Below are 15,357 nucleotides of genomic sequence, written 5' to 3' on the forward strand. Positions count from 1 at the left end.
GTCCACGCCACAATCCACCCTTGCGTCCCATGCGACTCTCGTGCGCAGCGCAGGGCGTTTTGCCACGCCGCCAATCACCCTGCGACGTGCCAGGCAGCCGGCCTCTGTCAGCTCCTGGACCCTTGGAGACTTCCTCGCCGTGGCAACTAAGCAAACTTGCTCTGCCCTTCCCAACCCCGGAGGCAAACGTCGCCGACAGCCCCTCAACTTCTCGCCGCGCAGAGGACAATCTGCCACCGCTGTGAAGACTAAACCCGGCGTGCCACCCACCGCTGAGCGCCGTGCGTAGGTTCAGATACTGCGCACCCTAGGCATCATCGGCACTGATCAGGTGATCTCCGCCGAGGCCATGAAGGCTTATGATGGGGTCTTTGCTGCGCCCCTCTCGCATGCTGTGTTGACGGCCATTGCCGCGCTCGTTGTCCGCGCGTTGCCCGCTGACCCGTCCACGACGCCTGTCACCACGGTGATATCGGGCAGCCCGATCGAGGCTTAGCTGAGCCGTCGCGTGCCCATCTGTCGATCTCTGCCTAATGGATCACGGCCTCAAAATCATCAACTGGAACGTTCGGGGCCTCAACGCCCGTGCCAGACGTACGGCAGTTCGCTCGCTTGTTGTAACTTCCAGCGCTTCGATCGCTTGCTTTCAGGAGACTAAAATGGAATTCGTCTACTCGTCGACTGTCCTTGAGACGTTGGGCTCTGAGTTTGATGAATACGTTTATCTCCCAGCGAACGGCACCCGTGGCGGGATACTACTGGCGTGGAAGAGCCGGGACGTGACGATCACGGACCCGATGTTCACCACCAATACCATCTCCGCCCGGGTTCGCACAACTGGTAGCACGAGCTTGCCATGGTGGCTATCTATCGTCTATGGCCCCCAGGACAACAACGCCAAGATAGCCTTCTTGCAGGAGATTCACGACGTCCGCGACGCATGCCCCGGGCCATGGCTCATCTGCGGGGACTTCAATATGATCTATCGCGACGAAGACAAGAACAACGACAATCTCAATCGGAGAATGATGGGGCGGTTCCGTCGCGTTCTCAACGACCTCGCGCTCAAGGAGATTTATCTCAGCGGCCGGCGCTTTACATGGTCCAACGAGCAGAACCCGCCCACCCTGGTCCATCTTGATCGGGTGCTGTGCTCCACGGACTGGGGGGAGCGGCACGGCGAATGCCACTTGCGTTGCCTGGCCTCGGTCGTCTCGGATCACTCCCCCCTCTTGCCCGACTGCTCGCGACTCCCAGCAACGCGTCGACGATTCCACTTCGAGGAGTATTGGACTCGTCTCGCCGGCTTCCCGGAGATCGTAGCGGCCTCGTGGCATTCGGTGGATGATGCCGACCCGTTCCAGCGGTTCATGCGACGCATGCAGGCCACAGCGCGCAAGCTCACTAGCTGGAGCGCGCGCTCCGTTGGCAACGTGCGAGACCAGCTCGCGATCTCGCGTGAGCTGCTGCTCCGTTTCGACGCCGCGCAAGAGCAACGGGCCCTATCACCACAGGAGGACTGGCTGCGTCGTCAACTCAAGCTCTCTTACCTTGGCCTTGCCTCCCTCGAGCGGACGATCGCCCGGCAGCGCGCTCGCATTGCCTCCCTCAGAGATGGCGACGCGAACACGACATTCTACCGCCGCCAGTGTGCATACCGCAAGCTGAAGAACCGGATACATGGCATCTCTGTCGACAGCGCCGCTATCATCGATCCTGCCGGCATGGCCGCGGCCACTTTCGAGCACTTTGACAGCCGGATTGGGACGGACATGCAGCGTGACTGCACCATTAACCTGTCACAATTCATCGAGCCCTCAAACCTGGAAGATCTTGACGCGCCATTCAGCGAGGATGAGATTTGGCAAGCCATCAAAAGCATGCCGTCCCGCAAGGCGCTCGGCCCCGACGGCTTCACTGCGGAGTTCCTCCGATCCTGCTGGCAGATCATCAAGCATGACCTCCGATGCGTCTTCGATCAGATTTACACGCTGCGTGGACGAGGGTTTAGCTGCCTTAACCAGGCGCTGATCACGCTCCTCCCCAAGCGCGCCGAGGCCACTGGCCTGGGGGATTATAGGCCCATAAGCCTAATTCACATCGTCGCCAAGGTCCTGGCCAAGCTGCTTTCGATCCGCCTAGCCCCCAGGCTCAACAACCTCGTCAGCAACGTCCAAAACGCGTTCATCCCCGGGCGAAGTCTTCACGACAACTTCATCCTAGTGCGTCAATCCGCACGGCTATTGCATCAGCTGGGTGCCCCTCGAGTGCTGCTGAAGCTTGACTTAGCACGGGCTTTCGACTCCGTCTCGTGGCCCTTCCTATTCGAGGTGCTGCGTTGCCATGGCTTCGGCAACCGCTTCCTTGGTTGGATCGCCCTTCTCCTGTCGTCGGCCAGCACCAAGGTTCTCCTCAACGGCAACCCTGGACCAGCGATTTGGCATCGTCGTGGACTGCGCCAAGGTGACCCCGTCTCCCCGCAGCTCTTCGTCCTTGCTGTGGATGCGCTGGGCAGGCTCTTCCATCGCGCGGTCGAGCTCCGAGTCATGCAGTAGCTGCATCCGCGCCGCGCCATCCCCACCATATCCCTCTACGCCGACGACGTAATTCTTCTGTGCCACCCGTCGCCGGACGATATCGCGGCGGTGAAGGAGATTCTGCAGCTCTTTGGGCGCGCCTCGGGCCTGCACGTGAACTTCCAGAAGAGCGCTGCGGCCCTCATCCGCTGCGACACCGAGGGCGCTGCTCATGTTGTCGCGCACCTGGGCTGCCCCATCGTCGACTTCCCGCTTACTTACTTGGGCATCCCGCTCACACTGCGTCGCCCCACGGCTGCCCAACTGCAACCCGTCGTCGATAAGGTCGCTGGGAAGCTGCCCTCCTGGAAGGCCTGGCTAATGAACAAAGCCGGCCGCCTTGCCTTCGCCAAGGCTGTCTTGAGCGCGATTCCCATTCATCAGCTCCTCGTGCTTGCGCCGCCAAAGAAGACCATCAAACTCCTAGAGAAGATTGAGCGAGGATTTCTCTGGGCTGGCCGCGCCGAGGCCCACGGCGGCAATTGTCATGTCAACTGGCGGCGCGTCTGCCGGCCTATCCAGTTTGGGGGCCTCGGCGTCCACGACCTCGAGCGCACTGGCCTCGCCCTTCGCATGCGGTGGCAGTGGCTCAGCCAAGTCGATGCTGGCAGGGCCTGGAGCGGCCTAGACCCGCACTTCGCGCCCGAGGAGTGCGCGCTCTTCTTCGCCTCTACCACCATGGCTATCGGCAATGGCCAGCGCGCCCTGTTCTGGGAGGACCGATGGATCAACGGACGTGCAATCCGAGAGATCGCGCCTCTCCTTTTTGATCTCATCCCCAAACGGCGTCGCAAGTCAAGAACTGTCGCGGACGGCCTTCACGAGAACCAATGGGCCGCGGACATCCACGGCATGCTTGGCATCCCGGAGATTGGAGAATACCTGCGCCTCTGGCACATGATCGCCGAAACCGTCCTCACTGACGCACCAGACAGCATTCGCTGGAAGTGGACCGCGAACGGCGAGTACTCCGCCAAGTCCGCATACCTCGCCACTTTCCACGGCTCCGCGAGATGCCAGACTTGGAAACTTACCTGGAAGTGCTGGGCACCGCCTCGGGTGCGCTTCTTCCACTGGCTTGCCAACCTTGATAGGTGCTGGACGGCCGACCACCTCGCGAGGCGCAACCTGCCGCACCCACAGCGCTGCCCTCTTTGCGATCAGGCTCCGGAGACGATTCATCATCTTCTCCTGGAATGCCCTTTCAGCCGCGAAGTGTGGCACGAGATCCTCTCATGGCTGCGCCTCTCTTGCCCGCTGCCCAACAACGATGCCACTCTACACGACTGGTGGTGCTCTGCACGGCACGACACCCCTAGGCCTATGCACAAGGGATTGGCTTCCGTTGCTTTGCTCGTCCCTTGGATGATTTGGAAGCATCGCAACGGATGCGTGTTTGAGGGTGCAACACCGTCGGTTACCTCCCTGGCGGCTACGATTAAGGAGGAGGCCGGCCTATGGGCCAGAGCGGGCGCCTTGGGGCTCCGGGCCATCTTGCCACAGACATGGGACGTCCACTAGTGTGCATGTGTTCACCTTGTAAATATGGCTCCTAGGAGGATTGTACTAAACCCCTTCTTTTCAATACAATGAACCGCAAAAGTCTTTTGCGCTTTCTCGAAAAAAAAAATGGGTTTGGGCATGGGCACAATTTGTGCCCATGGATACTTTAGTGGATGGGCAGAGGGTAGGAATATGGGTCATGGGTTGGATTTGAACCAGCTCCACCCGCTCCAAACCCGACCCATTGCCATCTCTACCTCCCTTCAAACCGTGTCGATCCCAAAGTATTGGAAGGTTGCAAAGCAAGATCCAGAGTGGGGTGAAGCGATGATAGATGAGTTGGAAGCATTGAGGAAAAACAAGACGTGGGTGCTAACCACATTGTCGACAGAAAAGAAAGCAATGAGTTGTAAGTGGATCTATACAGTGAAGCAGAATCCCGAGGGAAAGGTGGAACGGTATAAGGCCAGATTGGTCGCCAGAGGATATAGTCAAACTTATGGAATTGACAATTATGAGACGTTTGCTCATGTGGCAAAGATGAACACAGTAAGGATATTGGTCTCTTGTGTTGCAAACTGGGTGGAAGTTACATCGATTAGATGTCAAGAATGCCTTCTTGCATGGTGAGTTGCAGGAAGAAGTGTACATGGTTACCACCAGGATTTGGTACTTCAGAAACCACAGGGAAGGTATGCAAGCTGAAGAAATCCTTGTATGGACTAAAGCAATCACCGAGGGCATGGTTTGATAGGTTGAGACGTTGTTCATGGTATGGGGTATGATCAGTGTAACGGTGACCACACAATGTTCTACACGCACTCTGATCGAAAGATCACCATTCTTGCTCTTTATGTGGATGGCATTATCATCACTGGAGATGATAAGGAGGAAATAGAGACATTGGGCAACCTAAAATACTTCCTTGACATTGAAGTGGCTCGGACAAAGAAGGGAATCTCTATGTGCCAACGGAAATACACCTTGGATCTCTTGAGTGACATGGGCATGATGGGATGTCTGCTGCCCCTACTCCGATTGAACAAAATCATCAAGTGACAACACATTCAGGAGAGCTATCTCTTGAGTGGCATGGGCATGATGGGATGTCTGCTGCCCCTACTCCTATTGAACAAAATCATCAAGTGACAGTACAATCAGGAGAGCTAGTGAATAGGGAAGATTATCAGAAATTGGTTGAGAGGTTATTGTACTTGTGTCATGCCTGACATTACGTATGCAGTGGGGGTGGTGAGCAGGTACATGCATGAACCAAGGAGTGGGCATCTTGATATTCTGCACAGAATCCTGAGATACTTGAAGGGAACTCCAGGTAAAGGTTTTGGAAGAGTGGACATCTTGAGGTGGATGGCTATAGTGACTCTGACTGAGCCAGTTGTCAAGATGGTAGAAGATCAATTTCTGGCTACTGTGTGTTTGTAGGAGGAAATTTGGTGTCTTGGAGAAGCAAGGAACAGATTGTTGTATCTAGATCAACAACAGCAGCTGAGTATAGAGCATTATCTCAAGGGTTGTGTGAGATGCTTTGGGTGAAGTACGTACTGAGCGAGTTGAAACTTCTAAGGAAGGAACCCTCGAAGGTGTGGTGTGACAATCACTCAGCTATAGCCATTGCTAATAATCCAGTTCAACATGACAGGAGAAAACATGTGGAAATTGATCGCTTCTTCATTAAGGAGAAACTTGATGCTGGGGTCATCAGTCTTACTCATGTCAGCTCCGGGCAGCAGTTTGCAGATTGCTTGACAAAGGGACTGGGAACAAAGAACTGTAACTTGGCATGTGACAAGATGGGGATGATAGATATCTACCATCCACCTTGAGGGGGAGTTCTGAACCAGTATTGGCTGCCTGGCCCATCTTACTTAAGCCCACAAGGCCCAGCCTTTGTGATGACCTAGAAAGAGGAGCCCCCAGTCCTCCCAGGAGTGCAACCACCCCCCCCCCCCCCCCCCCCCCCCCACACACACACACACACCCACACAGAACCTATTGCGGGCAAGAGCTTGAGGGGTCTGAAGGTACTTCTCTCCCTCTCGTTCTCAACAATATCAGATGAAGGTTATTAGAACAAGGACTCTGGAGTTACATTTATGTAAGATTGTGGTTTTAATTTCCTCATCTCTGCAGAAAATGCAAAACAAAAGTAAAATAACTACTTATTAAAGATATTAGTAAAGTGTATAGCCTTGCACACAACAATATTGACGAGAATGCATGGACTAATGGACCTCCACAGAAGGTTGATGTCTCCCTCTGTTGAATTAAAAGCATTGATATACCGAACTTTTTTAGAATGTGCTATATAGTACTATATCGCACTGGGTACTAGCAAATTAGCAAGCATATGAAGATAACAGGACTCTATCCATTTCTGTTAGTTGTACTAGTGTTTGAAACCATGGTGCTAAAGAGCCCTGAATTCCCAACCCAGACTAGGATTTCTAAGCCAGCTATGTTTATTCAGTGAAAAATAGAAGAAATTTGAACTGAAATACATATATTTGGGGTTCTGCTAGGGACTGTTTCTTGAGTCAAATTTGAGTTTGGTTTAGAAACCAATGAAGTCCTTGTTTGTTTTAGCATAAGCTGGGGGCTGCTTTAGTTCTGCTAAATGCTTCCTCAAAGTAGCAATACATAGTTGCAAATGCTAATATTACTTTTAAGTTTTTAAAGGAAGTTTTGACAGCAAGTTTTTAAATGAATTTTCTATGTGTCATGTAGGTTTCATTGGACTTCGTTAAAAGCATGTATGCGAAGTTCATAGATTGGGACGAGGAGATGTATGACCAGGAAACAGATACACCTGCCCATGCAGCGAAGTAAGCGGACATCTGCATTTTTCTTGAAAAGTAAAATGCTTTCCCTTCTTTGTTTTCTAAATCTAATCATCTCACAATAACTTTCAGCACAGCAATTAGTGAAGACTTGGGACAAGTTGAGTATATTTTGACAGATAAAACTGGGACTTTGACTGAGAACAAAATGATCTTCAGAAGGTGCTGTATTGCTGGCACCTTGTATGGGAATGAAAGTGGAGACGCGCTTAAAGGTCATGTTTAATCTCTTATAAAGTTTTTATTCTTGATTCTGCCAGTAAAAATCTCGTAAAATTAGGGCCCTGATCATGTTTGTTAAAATGATTGTCTGTTGAAGTATGGTTTCATGGGTGAGCTTAGCATTGAAGTCAAGGTACTGTGAATAGTAGGGTGTGTTTATTCTGATCACCAAGTCTCTAATGATCTTGTTATTAAATAGTACTCCCTCTGTCAACTAACATGTATTATAAATCGCTAACATTAGCATTTGCAACTATTAAATCGCTAACATGTATTATAAATCGCTGACATTAGCATTTGCAACTATTAAATCGCTAACATGTATTATAAATTACTTTTCTGCTGCACTTGGTTAATTACACCCATCCTCTTAAAAGCACTATTGATATAACCACTGTGTCAATGTGTAGTTCTTCTCCGTGCAGGCTTCCTTCAGCCGTGTGTGTCTTTGCGTGCAGCTCTGTCTCCGCTGTTTCCTTTCGAGTTCATCCGTCCCTGCATGAGCAACTCTGCGTCCCTGCAACCGCGGCATGGCGCATCCCCGTGCGCCCTCCCTTTGCCTGTTATTTGTCTTCAGACCCTGCGTAACCAACATTTCCTCATATGGCGCAACCTAATGTCAAGCTTCTGTGCTGGAATGTGCGTGACCTTAACGCCCCTGCCCGTCGCGACGCCGTGCGGGACCTTGTCTGTGGCTGCAACGCCGCCATAGTGTGCTTCCAAGAGACCAAGCTTGAACACGTCGACGATATTCTGATCGCAAGCATGATCGGCCACTCTTTTGCTGCAAACTACCAGGTCCTCCCGGCTGTTGGTTCAGGGGGGGGGCATGATCTTGGCAGTCTCCGACGGTTACTTCAGGCTTTCAGACTTCCAGGCAACACAAGGATCTATCTCGGCCACCGTCACCATGCTGGCTGATGGTCTCGCCTGGACCCTGTCATGCTTTTATGGCCCCCAGGGGGGGAATAAGAGAAGCTGCTTTTCATAAATGAGCTCAGGGGGCTGAAGTATGCTGTGAAGCCATAGTGGCTCATTCTTGGCGATTTCAACCTCATCACCAAAGCGGCTGATAAAAACAACCAAAACATCAACACCCGTCTCATTGGCAGTTTCCGTTCCGCGTTAAACCAGCTGCAGCTAAAAGAGATGCGGCTCTCAGGCCGAAGATTTACATGGTCCAATGCTCAAGAGAACCCGGTGCTAACCAAGATTGATCATGTCTTCCACTCTGATGATTGGGATGAGCTTTTTCCCAACGCACATCTTCAAGCCATCTCGTCGGCCTGCTCGGATCATGCTCCGCTTTTCCTCCAGGGGGATACTTAAGTGTGTCGGCGCCCGTCTTTTAAGTTCGAAGAATTCTGGCTTCGGCTGCCAGGTTTCAAGGAAACGGTGGCCACGGCCTGGACTAAACCTGTCCAGTCAACTAACGCGATCCGCAAGGTTCACATCAAATTGGCACGGAATGCAAAGGCCCTCCAGAAATGGCAAAGGGATACAGTTGGAGTCCTCAAAACTCAGATTGACATCGCAAAGTAGGTAATCTGGAGGCTTGACCTTGCCGAAGAGGGGAGGTCCCTCTCCCCAGCAGAACCGGGGCTCAGACGCAGGTTGAAGCTCTCATATCTTGGTCTTCTTGCCTTCCAGAAGGTTAAGCTGCGCCGGCGTGCACGCCTCACGGGTATCAGGCTTGGAGACGTCAACTCTTAAGTTTTTCCATGCCACGGTGAATGGACGCCGGCGAAAAACTACATTCAGACGCTACAATCGGACCATGGGATTGCCATCACGGTCGAAGCTAAGGAACAAGTGCTCCTTTCCCACTTCCAAGACCATTTGGGTACCCCCACGCCCCGGAACTCAAGTTTAATTTCGGACAACCTTGGGATAACTTCGCATGATCTCTCGAAGCTCGATGCACCTTTTGAGGAGGATGAGATAAAAGGCGCGGTTTTTTCGCTGCCCTCTGTCAAGGCGCCTGTCCCGGATGGGTTTATTGGAGCCTTCTTCAAAGCTTGTTGGGAGATCATTCGGACTGACGTCGTTCAAGCAATCCTTCAACTTGCTAATCTTCGCGGGGGCGGTGCTTCTTTCATCAACTCAGCGAACATCATTTGCTCCCAAAGAAGGCTGACACCCGTGTGGCCGGGGACTACAGACCAATAAGCCTCATTCATAGCCTCTCCAAGATCTTCTCCAAGCTCCTACCAATAAGCCTCATTCATAGCCTCTCCAAGATCTTCTCCAAGCTCCTAACCAACAAACTGGCTTCGATCCTGCCCACTCTGGTCTCTAAATGCTAGAGCGCCTTCGTGCAGAAGCGATCCATCCAGGACAACTTCTTACATGTCTAGAATTTTATAAAGAACCCGCACCGTCGGAACATCCCGGGCCTCTTCCTCAAACTTTTGACTCTGTTAATTGGGCCTGCTTGAGGTCATGCAACGCCTCGGTTTTGGGCAACGGTGGCGCGACTGGATTTGGCTCTCCCTGTCTTCTTCTTCATCAAGAGTGCTGCTTAAGGGAAACCCCGGAAGGAAGTTCAGACACGCAAAGGGCCTACGCCAGGGCGACCCGGTATCTCCGATGCTTTTCATACTGGCCATTGACCCCCTTTAGCAGATCCTTCAGCTTGCCTCCCGACAAGGCATCCTCAAACTCATTTGTGCAAGGTCGGCCAGATGCAGGATTTCCCTCTACGCCGATGATGCGGGCATTTTTGCGAACCTCGACAAGGATGAGCTTCGGGCGATTTCTGCAATTCTGAAGACCTTTCGGGACGCAAGCGGACTGATCACAAACTTGAGCAAGACCGAGGTCTTCCTGATCAGATGTGCTAGCACTGACCTCCAGGATGTGCTGTCAGTCTTGACCGCCAAGATCGCCACCTTCCCGGGACGCTACTTGGGGCTCCCCCTTCATTATCGCCGTCTTGGAGGGATTGATCTGCAACCCTTCATCGATAGGATCGCGGGCAGACTTCCAGGTTGGAAAGGAAAACTGCTCAACAAGCCTGGCAGGGTGGCACTCGCACAGTCTGTCCTCACGGCCATGGCGACTTTCCACATCACCGCTCTCAACCTGTCAAAGGGGACTCTGAGGAAGATTGACAAAATCATTCGGGCCTTCATCTGGCAAAAGGAGGACCAATCTCAGACCTTGGGCGGACACTCCCTTGTCAACTGGAAGATCGTTTGCCGCCCGAAGCATTTGGGCGGTCTTGGGATCATGGACCTGTAGAGATTTAGCCGTGCCCTACGCCTCCGGTGGCCGTGGTTGCAATGGACAGAGAGACCGTGGGTGGGATTGGAATTACCGTGTGACCAGGCAGACATGAACCTCTTTCATGCGTGTACCTCGATTACGCTGGGCAATGGGCATAAAACCCTATTCTGGCATGACAACTGGACCGGACACGGCCCACTCAAGCTACTAGCTCTAGAGCTTTACAAGATTACCACCAGAAAGAACAGATCGGTGAACAAAGAGCTAATGAACGAGAACTGGATCAGGGCGGTGGCCAGATTTCAGACCATTCAGCAACTGGGAGAATTCGTGTCTATTGGCAACAGATCACTCAGATCACGCTTTTTCCTGCCCAGGAGGACAGCATTCACTGGAACTTAACGACCTCTGGGGCATACTCTGCTACCTCTGCCTACGGCGCACAATTCTTCGGCTCTTACTCACGATTTGAAACGGCCAAAATCTGGTCCGCAAACGCTGAGCCCAAATGCAAGTCTTTGCGTGGCTAGCTCTACATGGAAGAATCCTCACCACGGATATGCTGGCTGTGAGGGGATGGCCCCACGACCCTAGGTGTCTGCTATGTCTTCAGCAGCCAGAAACAGCAACTCGCCTATGCAAGGACTGTCCTTACACGATCGTGGTCTGGAACCAGGTGAACACGTGGACAAATGAAGGCATTCCAATCTCCGGTTTCCTTCCGGAGCCGTTCGACTGGTGGGACAAGACACTGAAATCGCAATCCAAGCAGATGCGCAAGAGGCGTAGTGGGAGAATCATCTACACGCTATGGTTGATCTGGAAGGAACGAAATAGGCGCGTGTTCACTGGACGGCGCCTGACGCACCGCTAGGTGGCGGAACTTGCCCTAGACGCAATCAATCAGCATGCCCTTGCGTTCGCTGGAAGCCTGCCAATCGCGGGCATTGGCTAAACTAGTTTCTAGATCTGTCTTTTTTTGCGGCCTTTTTTTGCGGTTTCTGCGACGTTCCCTAAAAACGCTCGTCCCTATGTAAATTTCGTCTTTTCGCCATCCCTTCTATATTGAAAAAGGCATTGCTCCTGCCGGTTCCTCAAAAAAAACACAAAAAAAACCCCACTGTGTACTGATATGTCATTTTCTCTCTGTAGATATTGAACTGCTGAATGCTGTTGCCAATAATTCGCCCCATGTCATTAAATTCTTGACAGTCATGGCACTTTGCAATACAGTTATTCCTATAAAAAGGTTATATCTTTGCCTATGCGACAGTGACACTCCACAATTCATCTTCCTTCCGTTTACCTTACCTTTACCTATTTTTCAAACTTCAGTCCTGGCGGAACGATATCATATAAAGCTCAGTCCCAGGATGAGGATGCTCTTGTTAATGCAGCCTCTAATTTGCATGTGGTGCTTGTCAGCAAAAATGGAAATGATGCTGGTAATTTCTGTACATTTCACCATAATCTCCTGTAATTGTTCATTTCTTGTCCCGGTGGTTGTTATGGATAAATAATAAGGCATGCTTTAAGCAGAAATTCACTTCAACAGACGGGTGATTCAATATGAGATACTTGATATTCTAGAATTCACCTCTGATCGGAAAAGAATGTCTGTTGTAATATCGGATAGTCAAAGTGGCAAGATTTTCCTCTTGTCCAAAGGCGCAGATGAGGCTATGCTTCCTTTGGCTTATTCTGGTAATCACCCTTTTTTGTTCTTTATTCATTGACTTGGTTTCTTCATATGGGTGCTAATCCATTCTGTCTTGTCTCTTTGCCTCTGTAAAAGCATAACCATTATCAGCAACTCAATCATTGACTCGACATGCGTTGACCACTTGACCATTAGATTTAATGATCTTAATATCTCAGGACAGCAAATAAAGACATTTGTTGACGCGGTTGACAAATATGCTCAGCTGGGATTACGCACACTCTGCTTGGGATGGCGTGAGCTAAGTTTGGAGGAGTACCTAGAATGGTCTCGGTTATTTAAGGAGGCCAACAGCGCGTTAGTTGACCGGGAGGTAATTATCATATTTGTTTCCTTTATTTACATATAAACTGAAACTAAAAACAGTAATGCTTGTCTTTTGCAGTGGAAAGTTGCTGAGGTTTGCCAGAAATTAGAGCACACCCTGGATATACTAGGTATCAGTGCGATAGAGGATCGCCTCCAGGTGTTACCTTTGCTTTGATTTCCTCTCTTGTGAAGCATGCTAATATTTTTCATTTTTTTTTGGCATTTTCTTACCCTGCGGCCCTGTCTTCTGTCTTGTTCTGACTATAGGATGGTGTGCCAGAAACTATTGAAATACTGAGACAGTCAGGAATTAATTTTTGGATGTTAACTGGAGATAAACAAAGCACTGCTATTCAAATAGCTCTTTTGTGCAACTTAATTTCTTCAGGTAGCTATCCTTTACTGAATAATTCCACTACCTAGAAGGTTCTTTGGGCTCGTCACCCAATAGTTCACTGTTTATTTGGGTGTTGCACTGGTGGTATTAGGTGGAACTTGCAAACCCACTGCACAACTATGAACTATCTCTGCCTTCTGTTTGGCAATTTTGTGTGATCAAGCCTCTCTATTACTTGACATGTGACATTATAATCTTCTATGTGACTAAGCCCATACATTAGATCAAGAAGTAAAACACGACATTAATAAGATTCAAATCGTTTAAGATGTCTGATGGCACAAATTTAAGGTAGACTATTGATTCCACGAAATTGCAGTGTGTGTGTATAGGGCATTAGTTTAGGTGCAATAACTCAGCTTGAACGAGGGTCCTTAAATGCAAAAAGAATCATGTAGAAGGGAACTAATAAAAGACGACACTGTTGCATGACTTTTCTTCCATTGTCTTAGAGCCCAAGGGTCAACTCTTGTATATCAATGGGAAAACCGAAGATGAAGTTGCCAGGAGCTTGGAAAGAGTTCTGCTCACTATGCGGATAACTTCTTCTGAACCTAAGGTTAGTTAACTTGTAGGTAAAAATAAATAGTACCCTCAATGCCTTTCGGTGAAATTAACACCCTGAAGAAATTTATTATTCTCTTCATGTCACAATTCATGTCGTTTTGGACGTTGACAGGATCTCCAAGGTTACACTTTGCCCATCGATTTCTGTTAAATGTGTTTCTTTAAATAAAATTAATTTTACATTATGAAAGTATATTTTGTGGTGGAGTCTTACCGATTTGGTATTGTAGATGTTGGTAAAAATTTCTATTTGCTGGTCAAACACTCCAAGTATATTTTATGTTTAACTAATGACATGTGTGTGACACAGAGGAGGTGTTCATCTTGTGTTTAATCTGTTGATGTAGTTTTTTGCTTGGAGCAGGAGTTAGCGTTTGTTGTGGATGGATGGGCTCTTGAAATTATTCTAACACGCTACAAGGAAGCTTTTACAGAACTAGCAGTTCTTTCAAAAACAGCAATATGCTGTCGTGTAACACCTTCACAGAAAGCACAGGTAATTTTTTTCAACTGGAATTTTCATGTTTACCTGAGCCGAGTACATAATCACTATTGGTTATTTGACTAATAGACCTAAGAAGTCAAAAGAATGCAATACATCAATTTTGTCACGTCTTTTTTAAATGAAACATGGAAAAGAAGAGAGAGAGAGAGAATCAACTGGTGGATCTCCATGTCTTTGTTTTGAGGAGCCTATGCAATTACCACCTTATTGTGTACCACTGAGCAACTATTTCATGTGTTCTAATATATCACCTACAGCCAGTAACTTGTTCTTTAAGAAGCAGATCAATGCGCACAATCATCATTCATTATATATCCATTTGTAATCTACCTGGACCTTATTTTTCCTATTCAATATTCTGCATATCTTCTGCACGGATTTTTTTCTCCATGTGTTGATCATCTTTCATTTCTGGTAGCTTGTCAAGCTTCTGAAGTCGTGTGACTATCGAACTTTGGCAATTGGCGACGGTGGGAATGATGTCAGAATGATACAGCAGGCTCACATTGGTGTAGGAATTAGTGGTAGAGAAGGTCTTCAAGCAGCAAGGGCTGCTGACTATAGCATTGGCAGTAAGCCCTCTTCAAATTTGACCTTCATGTTGTCACTATTTTCACATTGATTACATTATTGCTTTGTAGAATTTTCACCTCATCTTGTTTCTATACAACAAACAGGTTCAATCTACAATGTGCTGTCATTTTTTCTTCATTCTTCTGGGTACTAAATTGATTCAACAATTCTGGGTAATAAATTGATTAAACAAATGCACTAACCAAAGGCCATTGGACCTTAGTGTTGCGATTGTGCCCATTATGTCCACTTTAAATTTTTGTCCATGCAAATTAATAATGAAATGAGCCTGCTCCCTAGTCTGCTCCCAAGTCTACATTTCAAGTTGGTACTGGGCAGTCCTGGGTTAATGTCCTTACGAACCACCTAAGGGGGTTAAATGGACAAAAATCAATACTTAAGGAGGGATAATAGATGGTTTCTTACCTGGGAGTTGTGTATGTGTTCTTCTTAAAATATCACTGGGCCATGTACTAGTTTCTTGAGATGTTTCACACGTGAAAGGAGCTCACAGAAGATTCATCAAGCCAAAATTATATGCCAAGCTGTGCTGATTTGCATGTGATTACTTCTATAACAGTGTAACTACTTCCTTTGAAATGTTTAAAATACAACCGAAGCTGTGGGCAAGAGTTTGACAATATGTTGTTCCTAGATAATTTTCATGTTTTAGGAAATTTCTCGACTGTTGGTCTCATAATTTGACTACATAATGGTTGGTACACTGAAATTCTGATGGCTTTCTACTTCTGCTTTTCCTTCTTGGCAGAGTTCAGGTTCTTGAAAAGGCTCATTCTTGTCCATGGACGATACTCATACAATCGTACTGCCTTCCTTTCACAGTATTCGTTCTACAAATCATTGTTAATTTGCTTTATTCAGATACTGTAAGTCATGAC

At 48.8% G+C, this 15,357-nt stretch overlaps 1 protein-coding gene across 2 annotated transcripts in view; it reads left to right on the forward strand.

Annotated features, from left to right (window-relative positions):
- The window catches only part of LOC123425685 (phospholipid-transporting ATPase 2-like), a 41,750-nt gene that overhangs the window by 17,776 nt on the left and 8,617 nt on the right, over positions 1-15,357 (forward strand). For both annotated transcript variants that reach the window (XM_045109392.1, XM_045109393.1), the window contains exons 9-20: positions 6,825-6,922; positions 7,010-7,152; positions 11,540-11,636; positions 11,723-11,832; positions 11,927-12,091; positions 12,266-12,420; positions 12,493-12,573; positions 12,684-12,804; positions 13,266-13,372; positions 13,745-13,876; positions 14,304-14,457; positions 15,228-15,345. In XM_045109392.1, coding sequence (XP_044965327.1) covers positions 6,825-6,922; positions 7,010-7,152; positions 11,540-11,636; positions 11,723-11,832; positions 11,927-12,091; positions 12,266-12,420; positions 12,493-12,573; positions 12,684-12,804; positions 13,266-13,372; positions 13,745-13,876; positions 14,304-14,457; positions 15,228-15,345 — 1,481 coding nt within the window. The remainder of the gene's footprint in view (positions 1-6,824; positions 6,923-7,009; positions 7,153-11,539; positions 11,637-11,722; positions 11,833-11,926; positions 12,092-12,265; positions 12,421-12,492; positions 12,574-12,683; positions 12,805-13,265; positions 13,373-13,744; positions 13,877-14,303; positions 14,458-15,227; positions 15,346-15,357) is intronic.

Source organism: Hordeum vulgare, chromosome 2H (genome assembly GCF_904849725.1).
Source record: "Hordeum vulgare subsp. vulgare chromosome 2H, MorexV3_pseudomolecules_assembly, whole genome shotgun sequence".
Classification (NCBI taxonomy): Eukaryota; Viridiplantae; Streptophyta; class Magnoliopsida; order Poales; family Poaceae; genus Hordeum; species Hordeum vulgare.